This window comes from Malus sylvestris, chromosome 15 (assembly GCF_916048215.2).
Source record: "Malus sylvestris chromosome 15, drMalSylv7.2, whole genome shotgun sequence".
In the NCBI taxonomy this organism is placed as follows: Eukaryota; Viridiplantae; Streptophyta; class Magnoliopsida; order Rosales; family Rosaceae; genus Malus; species Malus sylvestris.
Window position 1 is genome coordinate 43872340 of NC_062274.1, and position 18660 is coordinate 43890999.

The 18660-nt window shown below is 35.8% G+C and overlaps 1 protein-coding gene and 1 pseudogene across 1 annotated transcript; both read right to left on the reverse strand.

The window, feature by feature from the left end:
- Window positions 1-1764: 1764 nt before the first annotated feature.
- On the reverse strand, window positions 1765-3271 carry LOC126605656 (FCS-Like Zinc finger 6-like). Its single transcript, XM_050273070.1, has 2 exons — window positions 2771-3271; window positions 1765-2179 (listed from the first exon to the last, which is right to left on the reverse strand). The coding sequence occupies exons 1-2, from the start codon at window positions 3121-3123 to the stop codon at window positions 2050-2052; spliced, it is 483 nt and encodes a 160-aa protein (XP_050129027.1). The 5' UTR covers window positions 3124-3271; the 3' UTR covers window positions 1765-2049.
- Window positions 3272-7500: 4229 nt separating this feature from the next.
- Window positions 7501-17947, reverse strand: LOC126603002 (protein Ycf2-like; annotated as a pseudogene).
- Between the last annotated feature and the right edge of the window lie 713 nt (window positions 17948-18660).

Below are 18660 nucleotides of genomic sequence, written 5' to 3' on the forward strand. Positions count from 1 at the left end.
TTTTTCTTATTCCTCCATTACAGATTAATTGTCTTGACCAATCTATGTTATAGGTAAATTATTTTATGGATGGTATATATACTGGTATAGATTTATAAATGTATGAATATGAAATTTCTTTGAACCATTTTATGGATGATAGGTAGATTATTTTCGTATATTCTACTACCAATACAGATTAAATGTATTTTATCAACCTAGCTATGGTGTAGATATTATATATGATGAGATACAAATTTTCTTTTAACTATTTTCTAGAAAATTGGTTATATATTTACATTTAAGCATTCAAATAAAATTTTGAATAAAGATGTATAAGTCAAGAAATTTAATTAAAGTAGAAAAATATGAAACTGGACTAAATCTAATAACAACTCAAATTTTGGGACCTAAATAAAAATACCCCAAACTCGACCTTAATATCATATATGACCCTACATCTATATGTTAGTGGTGACAAGGTCATTTTTGCATGAAAATTCAAACTATTAATTGGATTATTGCTGTTAGTAAGATCATATACTAACAGATTTGAACAATTCATATCCAACGATTCAACTGTGGATAACAGAACAGACGTCGTGATTTAGTTTAGTTAAGTTATACCATAGAACTGTGTATAATAGAACTCGTTGCATCTCTCTGTGAATTGCATTCTGTAGTGAAAGCCAGTGTATCCGTTGAAAATATTCCCCAAGGATAATTACGATAGCCATTAAGTCTGATTTTAGCATGTTGACGAATTCATAGAGAGATCCAAGAGCTCTGTTATACACCGCCTGCTTGAGCGGCGTGGCCGAGGAGGGCAATTTTGGAATTGAAGTTGGGGTTGCGGGCTGCTGTTGTTTAGGCGTTTGGGCGAGCAAGAAGACATGGGTTCTGCAATTAAGGTTAGGGTTTAGGAAATAGAAGGTAGAGAGGAGGAAAATGTAGGGGAAACTGCAGCGGGAATGGTGAACCTTGGCATTGTTGTTTGCCGAAACCCCAAGAACTCGGCGGCGAGGCGATTGGAGTGCTTGTGGGACGGCGAAGTTGGGTTTGTTCGAAGTCTGCTTGACCATGGAGAGGAGCTTGGAGGCGGGAGATTGGGGCGATTTTGATGGAGTCGTCGTCCGAAGGAAGGCTAGGACTTTGCGGAGTGGTTGTTTCTAAATTCCGATTTTATTTATTTTTTATTTTATTTCTTGTTGTCTTTTAAATTAAATGCAGAATGATTTTTTATCCTCCACATAACATTATTTTGTGGGCTCTATGTTAATAGATTTGAACAGTAGGGACTAAATTGACGTGTAGGTCAATTTTAGGAATAAAATTAATCGTTTTTAAAATAAGTAACTAAAATAACGAGTTAAGTCCATTTAAAGGATTATTTATAATAAAAACTCTTTCTTTTTTTATTCAGTGAATTAATTGAAAATTTGAGGGAGCAGAACAATATGATTTATTCTCTGCATCTAAATTTGAATTCTCTTTCTTATAGAATAGTTAAATTTAATGTAATTATCACTCTTTTACAAATAAAAGTTAAAAAACTTAAAAAGAACTAGAAAAGCGAGGGGCTACTCTAACAAAAGTTACAATATAAAGAGAATCTATTGGAATCCAATACCATTCTACTCGTGACCCAGAAAGAAAATTACCATCCAACTCAGCCTTCAACCAGCCCATATATGCATCGATTCTCTCACTAATTGGCTTTGGCACCACTCACATATATTCACATATAACATAATATATACGCCACGAAAGTGAAAACCCAGTAAATAAAAAAAGAGATATATAATATAAGGAAGATTAAATTAACCCTGTAGATTTTCAGTTTACTTCCAGTACCACCTAAATGAAAACAAGAGGGAGCAAACCATGAAGATGAAGTACACACTTGAAGTTAATTTGCTTGAGTAATCCACATATATTAATCGACTCCAGAGCTTCAAAATCTTTCCCTATTTTTCATGCAACGTACCTAATCAAACCCAACCCTCCCCATACTTATATATTCATATGAGCAAAGCTCGCAAAGATCGTTCTGTGTTCGGGTCGATAACCCTACAAGGCAGACACGGTTTCACCTTTGGCAGAGACTTGGTGTCCGGCGGTGGAAGAACACTTGTCTTTCCTCTCATCAAGGTTTATCTGTTGCTGCCGGCACTCTAGACTGCAGAAAGCTGTGTCACCTCTGGAAAATCAAATTATAGGCAAAAAGAATTAGTGAATTAATTGAAAATAGATTCGTGTCATGCACAAAATATATATATATATATATATATATATATATATAGTCACATATAATTAATAGGGTTTCCTAATTTTGGCATATTCACTACATATCCCGGAAAATCAAGAAAAATAAACAATCTGGGAAGTATTAGTACTAAAAATGGTAAAAAAAAAATACAAGAAGTAAGAAATGTTCATGAAGAATAATTAATTTGACAGAAAAGTGAAAAAAATTCATGTCAACCATGCACGAACCTTGTCTGGCATACAGTTGACATAACCCTAAATTTGTCCAAAAAATATTTAGAGGATTTTCATAATTAATTAAAGCATTATCTAAACTATTTTCTTTCTAAGAGCAAAGAGGAAAACCTGTTAGGTACAAAAAAGTCTCTCATAAAACCAGTCACATGACTATCATGCTAGAAATTGAACAAGAAATATTACTAGACCAATCACGGTAAATTTAAAGAATTAATACCGCAAACAAAATATGTAGAAATATCAGTTGAACAATAATTAGTAAAATTCTATTGAAGAAGAAGAATACCTGTACATGTAAATATCGCGGCCGGGAATAAGGCGGCGTTTACAGAGACCACAAGCCTTCAAGAAGTGGGCAGTTTCTCCAAAATCAGCAGAATTTTTTCTGTGGTTTCTTGGCGATGCTGATGATGGTGAGGGAAACTTCATCATAAGCCGTTGATCCAACCCATCAAGCCCACCACCATCACCTCCACCACTACCACCACCGCCCCATAAGGCCAGAGGCTGATAAGGGTTGTTGGGATCGGACGGTTGAGAGTGAGGTGCCTCAGTACTGATGGTGTTCGGATCAAAGGTGATTTCTGACATGCTTGTGGTCCTCTTCATCGGAGGCCTTGGTCTCTTCCCCAACGACATTTTTCTCTTCTCTGCTGAGATTTCTAGCAACGCACAGAGAGAAGCAAGACGGAGAGACAGAGAGGAGGAGGAGGAGGGGGGGGGGGGAGGTGGGGAAGTGAAGGTGGGGAAGATAAAGAAGAGCCAGAAACTGAGGAGCGAATCTGGACCGTTGGTTATTGCAATGCTTAAGAGAGATAGAGGGTTGTGGAGTCTATTGACCTGTGGCCTGTGACTTGTGAGAGTGAGTTGTAGTTTGCATAAATGGAAAATCCACGCCAGCACTTTAATTATTTTATTTTATATTTTTTGGTAAATTTTTATTTCATTTGTTTATTTTTAATGCAAATTGATCTTCGGAATTGCTTTTTTTTTTTTTTTTTGTCTTTTTTTACTTAACTTTTATTTTACCTTCTACTTGAAGTCACTTACGAAGAGTTTTAGAGACTGTTTAAAATTGCAGTAATAGTACAATATATTTTGGCAATTTGGTGTTTGGACATCATTAGTACTTGCATGTGTAACACACTATAGTGTAATTTAGTTAAGTTTTTTTCCTTCACATTTTAAATAATCATATGCATGCTAAAATCAGTGTGTGACTTGACCTATTGATTGGGCCTTGCAAATATATGCCTTTATCTATTTGTCGATGAGGGATTTTCTACCTAATTTAAAATTTTATAATTAAATAGTCACTTAATACTACAGTCTAATGATATTATTCTTCACTTGTAAGTGAGATATCTTAAATTTGATTCTCATCAAAGGCAGATTCATAGCAAATTATTATGGCTAGCCCATTGTCAGGCTTAGTTATTTCCCCATCCCTTAGTGTAGATAATGTCTTAGGTATTCAAAAAAATTATAATTAAAGAAAGCAAAAATTATAAAGTCATATTTTACATCAAGTTTAGTGTAATGTTAATTATATTCAATGAATACAAAGACATATATGAATTTTAAATTTTAACTCATGCGAAGAGATCAAGAATCATATTTATTCCCGAATTCCAATTCAGAATTAAGGATTGAAAAGTAGGGGAGAAAATAAGAGATAGAATTTGGGGAGGGTGGGGTGGATGGAAGATATAGAAGATATTGGAGGGAGACGAAAGAGTAAGAAAGGGGTGAGGGATGAAGAGAGAAAATGGGGAGGTTGTTTTGCATCTTCATTCGTTTTTCATTTTAAGTTTTTTTAATTTTTTTTTCCTTTTTTTAATTACAAAGAATATATAAGAGGATTAATTTTTAATAGGATTTTTAAAGTCTTTTTGCGTGATTAAATTTTTCATTAAAAATGGGTGAAGAAATAAAATTACGAGATGGGCATATATTAACACTCAATGAGAAAGGAAAATAAGGATGAAACCTAATTTATCCTTTTTATATCTTGATGATCTGTTGATTTTGCTCCAAGTGCAAATACATACAGTATACCTCTATTACAAAAATATAAAAAGTAAAAACTTACCACATCACCTCTATTATGATGTCATTTTCCGAGCTTGCACGCTCAGTTAAACTATTTACGCGGGTTAGGGGCGGTGGTGGCTGGTTTTGATCCTGGTCTGTCGACATGCTCTGTAAAAACAATATAAATATTCAAGTAGCTCCATCTAAAATACAGTTAATGCTTCCCTTTTTTTAATACAGATCCCTGCTCATATCGTGGTATTCAAGTAAATACACGCACCAATCTTGAAGGAGGCTCCAATAAAATGTAACTCTGGTTAAATTTAAGGAAATTTGGGGTAAGAAAAGCCAAAGTTGTGCTGATTCTTAACTAGAGATGGGTTAAAATGCATGGTCCCGATCACCAATTTGATTTCAACGAAGGGTCGAACGCTGTTTGGATGATCAACTTCTTTATTTTCACCATCAACGTATATACTGTATTGATTTATATATTAACAACACCTTATTTTTATTCTTTAATAGAAGAAATTATCTCTGAAAGTGCCCAGAGTAGGTTGTCGTGCCAAACAATATGTTTTCTTCCTAAGAAATTATATTTGCACCATAGCATTTGATTCTCTTCTTTCTTTCTGTTCCGGAATTTTTCTTAACATATTTGATGTTTATATGATCAATGGATAACTAACACAAAATAACATGTAATAAGTTATATTTCATGTTTATATGTGCAAATTAAGCAGCTAGTTGGAAATTATACCACTCTAACTGTTGAATCATTCACTGTGAAGGAAGGATTACCGTTTGAGTATTAGGATACGGTGTTTCATAATATTTCATTGTTGAAACATATCTCACATTGGACACCTCATCGAATTATATATATCCTCATGTATTGAATAGTTTTACTATCAATTGTATTGTTGTATTGTTGTATAAAACTCCACACCTATTGGATTGTATAAGTGATTAAGTTGGGGAGAATACTGATGTTAACCACTAGACAATCCATGAAGATTGATATGGTGTCAAAATGAACCGATCTCTAGTCTCGATTGAACCTGAATTGGAACGACTTGAAAACCACGAAATCCTATAAGTTGGCACACCCGAACGCACCCGAAACCCAAATAAAAAACTGGTAACCAATATTGACTACACATGTGGCCCACTAAAGAGTGGTCCCATTTGAGGTAGCATGTTGAAGCATGTCCCACATCGAAAACTCATGAAATTAAGTCCACCTTTATATTAAATGGTTTCACTCTGCTTACCAAAAAAATATGTTTCACTCTCAATTGCAGTCAATGTCTTGTATAAAATCTCACCTATTGGATTGTACAAGTTATTATATTGGGGAATCAATGTAGATTAAATAGAGATAACTGGACTATCTTTGGAACTATGATAATATTGTCCCTTTGACAAATGCACAAGTGACGGCGAACTGTATTATTCGTGTGGGAAATTTTCTAATACAATAGATTATATTTAGAGCAATTCCGATGGAAATTAAAATTTTGAGATGTAAAAACTACATTTATATTCCATTTATATTTCTTGGAGTTGTAAATATGGTTTTCCCTCCAATGAAGCAGATGCAAATTTAAATATGTAAACATGGATGTAAGTTTACATAAACATACATACATATATATATATATTTACATCTTCTCGTCAAGATTGTATTGTACATTCACTTCAAATTTGATTAAAGACAAGATGATGCTCTACTGCAATGGTGAAAAGTAATCATACTTATGCATCCTGGTGTGGGTTTGATCTCCACAAAGTCCCTTTTTCCCCGTAACAGCTGACTATCTAACATACTAGCACTATCACTCTACTAAAGAAAATCTCATTGAAGAACTTTCCGACCAACAAGAGATACATACATGTTGTACATCCTCCATAAAGGACATAATGGAGCTGTCAAGGCTATTCTCAAGCTTCTTCTGTGATTGGCGGCAATCCTAGTAGCTCATGAACTTGCATATTTCACTATCAAGGACAACAATTTTAATGCTTAGGCGGAGGATGAACCTCCTTGGCTAACTCCATTCTTCGTACCAGAATTAGAAGTGGGAAAATTTCTTTTGTTTATGATTGTAATACAGTGAGTGTGGATGCTCCCTTTCCTTGCTGGATTATCTTTTTATTCAGAGGTCTTTTGTGGCAAAATTTTAGTGCGGCGGTTGTCACTCCACCTTTGTAACCATCCTTGAATGGTTGAATGAAATCCAAACTTATGATTAAAAAAAACATCGTGTATGCGTCTTCACAAAGGGTTGCATTTTCTTTTCTTGAGGACACGAATCATTGTATCATATCGATGCTGCATCTTTGAGATTTAGGACCAAAAGAGTGTACAAGTTTGTATATGGTCTAGGATTAGGACCCAACTTGTTTGTTTAGCTAGTTGCTTCAACCCCTATGCGCATGTGACTATGCATGAACTATACATGATACAAAATGACACAAAATACCTCTTACGTACGTATTATTTTCGTCAGGCACTTGTCATAGTTAAGTCACTCGACAAAAAATCAAAGTTAACTTTGCATTCCATTTGGGACTTATGATGATTTCTGCCAGTGCTTGATTACAATTAATTAGAAGAGTGAAGATATCGAACGTATATAACATTGCATCTTTATATGGGAATTGATCAATATATTCTTTTGATGTGGAGAATATGTTGTTGACGAAATATTATATATGCATTTGGTTTTGTTTGTTATTTGTTATAGATCAAGATCATCCTCAAAGCTAATTGTTCCGAGGTAGGAATAAATTATTAAGAGGAACATATGCGAAATTAAAAGATTCTATATGGTCACTTTTTATGGAATTACAATCTTTATGATTACTTTTTAATTAGATATTGTTCCATTCTAGCTCCGTCTATATTAATGTCCAAGGTTTTGCTTATCCTAGCCATATACTCACTTCAAATTTTGACCCCAATACCCACTTCAAATTTTAACCTTGTTCTTTGGAAGATTTATCTTGTGCCTGGTACTACATGGTTCCACTCAACAAGAACTCCAAATCATTCTCTTGAAGTCCATCCTCTTCATCATAAATGATCCGCTTGCCTTGAAATGACCTGACCCAATAGGGAAATCTCAATTCATTGGGCCTTTCGATACAATCAAATGGAAAGCCCCAAGGGCGGCATATTCTAGGAGTCTAAACTATGTGATTGGATAAATCCTCCTCTATTTGTTGCAGGTCGAGGACTCCTTCCCCTTCTTCAAACTCTGATTCGTATTGTTCATGGAGAAATCTCTGATCAAGAATAGAACAAGATCCATTTTGCATCATATCTAAGGGATTCCTTGGTTTGGGCCAAAGAAGCAATGTCACTCGACCATTATCCAACTGACTGCAATCTTTTTCTGTCAGTGAGGATCATACCTGAGCGCCTTCTGCTTTTAATAGGCCATGAACTAGATCAGAATCATACTCAACGAGTCCATAAAAAGTGATCCCAAACCAAAGGTCTTAAGCGACCGATCAGGTAGAACAACTCAAAAGATAAAGAAGTATGGTTAATTTCTTCATACTCATTCCAAGTTCAAAGTACCATTTGTACAAATAAGAATCCCCTTCGTTACACGATTTCTTCTTCATATAGATAGATATAGGATCTATGGAGCAATTACTTATAAGTACATTTTGTGCAATAGCCCTTCCTATCTGATAGAAAATGATCCCATGATTCTGAATCGATGTTACTTGGGCAAATCTCAAGTTTGTCTATGAAGAGCAGATCTAATTATATTAGTGTCTATAATTGATTTCTTTTGTTTAATATTAATCGATAGGGCCTCATTGGTAAGTGCTACAAGATCTCGTACATTAGAACCCATGGTCCTGGACCCGAATCCATAAGTATGGAACATTTTCTTTTCCAAGTGAAATCCCCTAATATATAAAAGAGTGAAAAAGTGTTTTTGTTGTTATGGAATAAGAAGCCTTCGTATCTTAATGCATGTATTTAATTTATTCGGAGCTATTAGAGCGAGATCCACTTTTTGGGGAATACGAGTCAAAGCAATAATAAGAATATTTCTAGTGGAACATCTTTCACAATCCCTGGAGAGATAGTTCGCTAATAGACTGAGGGATAAGTAATTCGACTCATTTACATCCAGATCATAAATGTTTGGAATCAATATTATGCAAGGAGACATTTCTTTTGCTAATTCAAATTGAAGAGTTTATTTCCAGCATCATATCCATAGTTAGAAGTGCTAACTCTATATCAAAGTCACGGTCGTCACTATCATCAATAAGCGCTAACTTTGTATCAAAGTCACGGTCATCACTATCATCAATATCGTCATTATCATCAACAAGAAAACTCTTGGGTTTGTTAGCCAAGAACTTGTTCAGAAATACTGTAATGAAAGGAATATAAGAGTTTGTCGCTAGGTATTTAGCCAAATAGGATCGTCTAGTTCCTATAGAACCTATCACTAAAATACCCCTAAAGAGGGCTAAGCAGAGCGAATAGGGTTTTCCATGATATGTGAAATGAAAACTATTAGCCCCACAGGAGGTTTGTGAATAAGTAATTGTCTGATAATGAGCAAGGAATATCCGTCTTTCTGCTAAACATGATGTATTGAACTCATAATTCATTAGATACTTTTTATGAATGTCAACTAAGTATCGTAAACAAATTACTCTCGGTTGTTCATTAGATAACCAGAATCATTCTTTGATAAATGATCACTATGAGACAAACTCAATAGAATTTGATCAATCCTTTTTTTCTATCTTTAAGGTGGAGAACTAAATCAAGAATTCTCTTTCTTTATCATCAATCGAATCACTGTTGGAGACCCAAGATTCTATTTTATCATCAATCCAATCACCTTTCACATTTTTTCTTTTTCTTATCAATGAATGGATCTTTTTACTTGCATGACTTAAATGTCTCGTATTTCTTGAAAAAGCAATTCGATTAATGGGATTTGGTGTGATACTCATGAAATCAATGATATCGATGAGATTGACATTCAAATATTTCTTCTTAGAACATATTGATTTGACCTTATAAGCGGGACCACCACCCCATAGTATGTTGTCGCTAGAAGCCCGTATTTCTTCTAAAGAATCTCTTAATTGTTCTCGAGCAACTAGAAAGAGATTCTTTAATCAGAAAGAATTTAGTTCAGAGTAGGATACATATCTAGAAGTTTTCGCAACTCAATCATGTATGATGGAATCATCAAAGATTTGACCCTTTCGAACTCTGTCTATAACTCACTATAGGCTCGAGAAACAAAGAGAATATGTGTACAAACGAGATATCCAACAACAACAAGAAGGAAAATGATTGAATAGAGGAAAATGGTGATCTCATATGTGTCAATATTAATGGTGACTCATTATTTCGATGAATCATTTCTTCGGACAGAAGAAGATTATGTAAACACTTTACTCAAAATATCACTTATCAAATTCCATTGTGGAAGACACAATTTTTTCTAAAGAATTCTTCATGATATATCTAATCCATGCATAATATCATGAAAAATGAATACAAATTTTTTGCTGCTAGTTAGTATCAGCAATAGGTCTGATAAAGTATCAAATTTAGATATTTGTATCATGTCGAAGTAAGGAACAATGACATATATGTTTGGAATATATTCCATTTTGAGAGAGTTGAAAAAGCACTATCTCGTTGAAAGGTTCTATACATTCGCCCTTTCTCAAGGCATTTCTTTAGACAATGACCCCACTCTTTTCGGATGGTAAATATTTCTCAGAACATGGAGTGTGAATCAAACCCATGTTTAAATTGAAATTGAAATACTGATGCAAGTTCTTCCCTTTTGAACAAGATAGATTCATATCTGAAAGAGGTTGATAATAAGTTCTTTCAAAATTAACTATTTGTCACTTTGTTAGAAGGGTTCCAAAAATATATGTGGTCAAGTAAATAGCTCTACGAACAAATGGATCATATCGAATTAGAAATGTAAAGGTTTGTACAAGTTATCCCTTTCGTCACTATTTTGTGGAAAATCGTTAAATATGAATATGATAGACACTGTAACTCGATTGTTGAAATAGTATTTCTCTCCAAAAAAAAAAACATTTTTTTTACCGCCGCACAAAGAAAATATTTTTTTGTGAATGAACAAGATATTGAGGAATTATCCATACGTAAAATCATAATTATTGATACGGGCATTTTCCAAATAAAAAGGGAATCCTTTGTTACAATAGAAGCATAAATGATGTGGATTATTCAAGAATTGAAGTCGATTTGCTTTACAAAAAGAAGATATCAATGAACTTCTATGAAATGGTTTCACGGGATTCAGCCAATTGTCTTGATCGTGGGATATCAATGAGAAATAGGAATCCATGTTATCAAAAGATTTCCCGCGATTATTTCTAGTATGGAATGAGTCAATCATCCATTTTGGTATCTTATTGAACAAATATGGTGATATTGTTCCTCCATTGATCAAGAATTTTGATTTTTAGGAAGCATCATGATCATCCAATAAGAAGGGTTTCAATTTTTTCAAATGAACGATTTGAAGACCTATTGATTATAACAACAAATTGTAGAGTTCACCATTCGGACCTTTCAATTCATAGTTGTGGATCTCGGACCTATGAATGAGGATATTCCTAAAACTCACAACGAAAAAAGGAAATGAGTTAGACAAAAAGAGAAGAAACTTGGACAAAAAAGAAGTAACTTGGACAAAAAGAAAGGAAGTGACTTAGACAAATCTTTTTTGTCGATAACCTCAGACCAATCAAAATCAATATCAATTGAATATTGATTAATACGTAATCGATCAAACACTACTTGAAAATGAAAACGACTCTTGTTGAAGTTTTGGTTTAAGTTTTCTTGTATTTCTTATAATGTGAATGTACAAGGATACACATACATAAAAGAGAACAGAAGAAGAGAAGAACCAGTTACATCCAATGATCAATAGGCTAAACCCTAGAGACTAACTATACTCCTTAATTGAAAAAATTACACCAAACATTAGATATCAGCCATACTCCTTAATTAAAGGAAACCAACTACAAGACTAAGAAGAGATTTACACATAATCTGTCAGGAAACATAAAAGGTGCCGTGCAGCCCATGCTGCACCCATGATTTATGGAATTGCATAATCAGTCCTATGCAGCATTAGTAGATGCAGCATCAGTCTTATGCAACATCAGTCAATACTCCCCCTCAAACTGCATCGAGGAGTATAGTCGATCCAAGCTTGCCGAGAAGACGTTGAAAATGTGCAGACGAAAGAGCCTTAGTGAACACGTCTGCCAATTGATCATAACTGTGAGTGAAGACCGTTTGGATGAGTTGTGACTGAATTTGAGCCTGAATGAAGTGATAGTCAACTTCAATATGCTTGGTTCTTTCATGAAAAATTGGGTTTGCAGCAATGTGCATGGCTGCTTGATTATCACACATGAGAGACATATGAGTTGTACTCGAGAACCCTAGGTCAAACAAGAGACTTTTAAGCCAAATCAATTCACGTGCAATGACAGCCATTGCTCGATACTCAGCTTCAGCACTAGAGCGGGCAATGACTTGTTGTTTCTTACTTTTCTAAGTAACAATGTTGCCTCCAACAAATGTACAATAACCAGTGGTGGATTTTCTGTCGATTGCACTGCCTGTCCAATCAGCATTAGTGTATGCATGAATCTCAGTAGAATGGTTATTACGCATGAGGATACTCTTATCAATGGACCCTTTGAGATAACGTAGAATCCTTTTAACAATATTTAGATGTTCTACTGTGGGTGCATGCATGAATTGACTAACTAAGCTCACAGCAAAGGTAATGTCGGGATGGGTGATAGTAAGATAGATAAGCTTGCCAACCAATATTTGATAATAGGTGACATTCTTGAGTGCCTCGCCATTAGTGGTAAGCTTAAGTTTACTGTCAATTGGGGTGACAACTGGCTTACAATCGGTAAACTTAGCTTCCTCGAGTAGATCCATGACATACTTGCGTTGGTTGAGAAACAAACCCTGTTGAGAGTTTGCCATCTTAATGCTAAGAAAATACTTCAACTTTCCAAGATCCTTGATGACAAAAGTTTGATGTAAGAAGGCTTTCAAGGCTCCAATTTCAAATGCATTGTCACCTGTGATAATAAGATCATGTACATAAATAAGGACCACCAACTTCCCACGGGTTCCATTCCATACAAACAAGGAAGAATCGACATTACTTATGAGAAAACCTTCCATTTCCAACACTGAACTAAGCTTGGCATACCAAGCTCTTGGTGATTGCTTCAAACCATAGATAGCCTTGTGCAGTTTGCACACCATCCTATCCTTTAATGGAGAATAACCTGGGGGAATTTGCATGTAAACTTCCTCCTGAAGCTCTCCATGAAGGAAAGCATTTTTAATATCCATCTGGTATAACGACCAACTACAATTGACGGCAATTGAAAGTAGCACATGCACTCTGTTCATTTTTGCCACTGGAACGAAGGTTTCTTTGTAATCAATCCTAAAGGTTTTGTGTGAAACCATGAACAACAAGCTGAGCTTTGTGTCGTTCTATTGAGCCATCAGCCTTGAGTTTAGTTTTGTAGACCCAATGACTCTTAACTGCCTTCTTTCCTGGAGGTAATTGAACGATACTCCAAGTACAATTTTCCTTCAATGCTTGAAGTTCTTCAAACATGGCTTTCCTTGTAACATTCTACATCGCCTAGGGGAGTGGATCATGTAAGCCTTATATGTATTTTCCCATCTCTACCTAGCACGAGGCCTTTTGGGAGCTCACAGACTTCGGGTTCTATCGAAACTCTGAAGTTAAGTGAGTAGCGCGCGAGAGAAATCTCATGATGGGTGACCCACTAGGAAGTTCTCGTGTGAGTTCCCAGAAACAAAACCGTGAGGGCGTAATCGGGGCTCAAAACGGACAATATCGTGCTACGGTGGTGGAGCGGGCTCGGGATGTGGTGGACCCTGGGCCGAGATGTGACAAATTGGTATCAGAGCCAATTCCTGGCCGGAAATGTGCCGACGAGGACGTCGGGCCCCTAAAGGGGGTGGATTGTAACATCCCACATCGCCTAGGGGAGTGGATCCTGTAAGCCTTATATGTATATTCCCATCTCTACCTAGCACGAGGCCTTTTAGGAGCTCACCGGCTTCGGGTTCCATCAAAACTCTGAAGTTAAGCGAGTAGCGCACGAGAGCAATCCCATGATGGGTGAACTACTGGGAAGTTCTCTTGTGAGTTCCCAGAAACAAAACCGTGAGTGCATAGTCGGGGCCCAAAGCGGACAATATCGTGCTATAGTGGTGGAGCGGGCTCGGGGATGTGGTGGACCTTGGGCCGGGATGTGACATTCCTCCAGTGGGGGATGGGATTGGCCTCTTGAAAAGTGTTAGGCTCTACAAGATTTGAGACTGCAATAAGAAACGCCACATGAGATTTTGAAAAACTGTGATTACTTATTGCTTCAGAGATGGGATGTTTAGAAGCATAAGTAACGTAGTCTACAAACTTGGCATGAGCCTTCTTTTCTCGAGGTGGATTCCTCCTAACATCTTGAGAAGGTTGGTGAATGAAGGGTTGAGGTTTAGCCTCAAGATCACCATTTCTTTATGAGTTAGGTTGGGAAACTATTGAAGTTGTCGTTTACAACATGACTTCTTGCTCTTGACTGCCATTGCCTTTTAAGGAATCATCATGACCCCAAAACTCAGTGTATATAGGCAATGGAAACAAGTCACACAAAAGCTCCCTTTTACATGAAGTAGAACCCTTTTTAAAAAATGAAGTCTCTTCCTCAAAGAGAACATCTCTGGACACAACACACTTGTTAGTAACAGGATTAAAACATTTATATCCTTTTTGGGTGGAGGAGTACCCCATAAACACATATTTGACTGCCCTAACATCCAATTTGTCACGATGCTGAGTTTGCAAATGTACAAAACAAGTGCAACCGAAAACTTTCAAGTGTGACAGGTTTATTGTTCTATCTTTAAGGGTTTCATATGGTGATCTGAAACCTAGAACACGACTAGGAAGCCTATTGATCAAATAGGTGGCTGTAAGGATTGCATATGACCAAAACTTTTTGGGTACATTCATATGCAACATGAGTGCTCAAGTCTTCTCAAGTAGATCTCTATTCTTCCTCTCGACTATCCCATTTTGTTGTGGGGTTCCCACACAGCTTGTTTGGTGAATAATTCCTTGTCATGATATTGGATAAGAACTCAGTGCCATTGTCTGATCTTACAGTTTTAACAGTTGAGTGAAATTGTGTAACCAACTTATGAAAATCTTTAAACATAGTTAGAACTTCACTTTTAGATTTCATGAGATAAAGGAAAGTGATTCGAGTGTAATCATCCACAAATATAACAAAATACTTGTAACCTTTTATTGATTCAAAAGTAGGACCTCATACATCAGTATGTACCATTTCAAATGGTGTACTAGACTTGGACACTGAAGAACCAAAAGGTAGCCTAGCATATTTGGAAAAATGGCATGTATCACACTTAAAAGATGGGTGACAAAACATGGGAAATAGTTTTGACAAAACAACTTCGGATGGATAACCTAGTCTTTGATGCCAAAGTTGTTGATCCCGGGGTTTACTTGAGTTTGCTTGAAGAGCTTTAGGAAGATGGGACTTCTTGCAAAAATAATACAGGCCATTTAGAAAGAAACCTTCACCAATCATCTTTTTAGTGATACAATCCTGAAATACTACATTAGTAGGTGAGAAAGTGGCAGTGCATTTTAAAGTAGAGGTGAGTTGCCCTATGTAGAGTAATTTAAAGGGAAACGATGGAACATATAAAGCACTAGACTCGATGTTTTTTGACATCAAATTTATGCCTATCACCAAAACATTTTTTCCATTTGCAATGGACACTTGAGAAGGTTTTGAAAAAGGATGAAAGTCATGCAAGTTTGAAATTGTATTTGTCATGTGATTAGTGGCACCTGAGTCGATTATCCAACAATCAAGTTCAATACTAGTTTGAAGTGCAATAGAGAAAGCATTGAAGATACCTGAAGCTTTATCAGGATGAACATGGTCATGGTTAGCAAGGAACCTAGCAAACTGGCCAAGAAGTGCAATGTGGTTGTCACTGTCCACCTTAGGAGTTGGTACAACCTCTCCATGCCATTTGCTTTTAAGATGTGCTGCAAACTTGTTGATAAGAGATAAGGGGTTGGCAGTGAAGTCAACTGAGGCATGGTTGAGCAAGCTCGAGGCATAATTTACAACATGTTGTGCTTTGTAGGAGGTTATCTATGATGCTCTGGGAGTGATTGGCCTAATATTCTTATTGAACTTAGGTTTCAACTCTGATGTAATTCCTATCACCTTTCTTCCACATGTCGTGTAGCATTGCAGTATCTGCATTTTAAGTGTGGATTTTTCCCCTTGTACACTTTGTTGTCAGTTTGCTTATAGTTTGCAGCATACCCTCGAGCCTTAGGTAGTTTGTGGCTTGACTCTTGGTTCATCACCCTTCTTCTTGCTTCTTCACGTTGCACAGTAGCACAAACATTTTGAAAATATGGCAGCTCCGTGCTCATTAAAATGTGACTTATGAGATCTTCATACTCGGAGCTTAAGCTTCCTAGCAACTGATATATCTTATCTTCCTCAGCACATTTGAGAAGAATAGATGGATCAATGGTATGAGCAAGATACACATCCAACTCATTCCACATGGTTTTAAGGACACCAAGATGTTGAACAAAGGTCATTCATTCTTGTTGAATACATGCAATATCTTTTTTCAACTGGAACACATGAGCATAATTATTCTGGTTCTCATACATGTCCTTCACAGACTTCCATAGATCTTGTGAGGATTCAGCGTAGCCAAAGATCTCAGCCATATGCTTCTCCATGTTATTGAGTAACAAAGACATGAGTCCTTGCATAACCATGCTTCATGCACTTGAGTGGAAGGCTCATGTGCTTCAACTCCTCAATTGATAAACCCTAGCTTTCTTCTTCCACTGAGAGCAAGAGACACTGTTCTAGACCATGTGAGATAGTTGAATTCATTCAACAAAACTGAGCATAAACGTTGATTTGTATTTATCTTAGTGTTTGGAACAAAACTGGGAGAAACTTGTGAGTTTTCTCCTTCAAGATTCACTGAGCTTTCTTCAGCCATTACTGGAGCTTGAAGATGAACAATAGCAGAAAAAAATTAGGCAGAGACAGGTCAAGGATGACACTACTATGATACCATGTTGAAGTTTTGGTTTAAGTTTTCTTGTATTTCTTATAATGTGGATGTACAAGGATACACATATATAAAAGAAAAGAGAAGAAGAGAAGAACCAATTACATCCAACGGTCATTAGGCTAAACCCTAGAGACCAGCTATACTCCTTAATTGAAGAAGATTACACCAACACTAGATATCAGCCATACTCCTTAATTGAAGGAAGCCAACCACAAGACTATGAAGAGATTTACACATAATCTGTCAGAAAACACAGAAGGTGCCATGCAGCCCATGCTGCACACATGATTTATGGAATTGCATAATCAGTCCTACGCAGCATTAGTAGATACAACATCAGTACTACGCAACATCAGTCAATAAATCTTCTACTCATAAATGAAATGTTCAAAATGTTCCTGTAAATTGTTGCTCTCATTGAACCATTTGTATCTATATGCATTAGGATCCCGATTCATAGATCTCTCGGTTTGAGAAATAAAAATAAGAGGATCAAACTATTTCTTCCAACTCTTTTTCAAATTTGATAAATGTTGGTTGATTTTATATTTCATTTTAGTTCTATAATACAAAGTATCATTTCTTATTTGATCCCTTTGAATTCCATATTCGAAGTAGAGATCAGATCTATTCATTAAAAAGAATCAATTCAATACATTTCTTATGTACCCATAGGTGCTATATTGGATTTGAATCAGATTTCGGATCAATCTATATTGATTGGCTGCCTCCATTATGTTGTTGGTAGCAAATACCACTATTTTTTATTTTGGATCTTCCAAATCATTCCCGCAAGAGGTTCGGACACATTTTTTTTTATCCTTCGATAAAAAGATTCATTTTCTTCATAAAAAATAGGAGGTAGAACCAATAAAGATTTCTTTTTTTATTCATCCTTGGAGTTGAATACCTCACTCAAGAATTGTTTTTCTTATCCAATCCAATAGACAAATCCTTTATGATACACTAGATATGGCTCGGTTATTGGTTGAGTGAATAGATCTGTTATTTCTTAAAATCTCTCTTTTGATTCAAAATCGTGGTGTAACGTGTATCCCCCATGTTCCGGTCATGGAATAGATGAAATAAATCAAAAAATGGATTTTTGTTCAAGAGTGAAATCTTATTGGAACTGTCCATATCCAAGCGCCGATTAGTTCAACTTATATGAGGGTTACATACTCATAATTTACACGAAACGAGTTTATTATTTGTTCTAGTTTATGATATGATATTACGTGCAAGTTTCTCTATGTCGTAACATTAGATTATTGAATTGAAATACCACGAATAGTTGTCCATTGCTACTGCTAGACCTCTTCTATAAAATTGCAAGTATTTGTGTGGGTTGATTGCTTATTCTCAAATATTATGTCTTTACTATCTTTACCAAGTACATAGTACTCACATGTTTGGCTTGATGAACCCGATGTAGAATTGGTTTCACGTGTAAGGAGGCGTGCTGACAATATTACACATCGAAACTTGAGAATATAAAGCAGAATATATAGTCAATAGTTCTACTACTAAATAATTTCATCAAGTCCCCAACATCATCAGCGTTGTTAGACCACTTTTATGAAATTTTGACAATTTACCGGCAAAGAATTCACCTAATTTTAAGTAAACTTGTTATATTTCTGTCAAAATACTTCTTGGGATTATAGACAACCAGAAAAATGGAAAAGTGTTAGATCCTTTATCTCTTAAAAGTTTGAAAACCAACTTATGAAAAATAGTTTATAGATTACCAAATCCTTGTGAAAGTTGGCTATATGAGGGAAATTGAAAGGCAGTGCAGCCAAAAGAGGTAACTATCACTTCATGGTGGATGCAAGTTATCGAGCTCTCTCCGCCTAGAT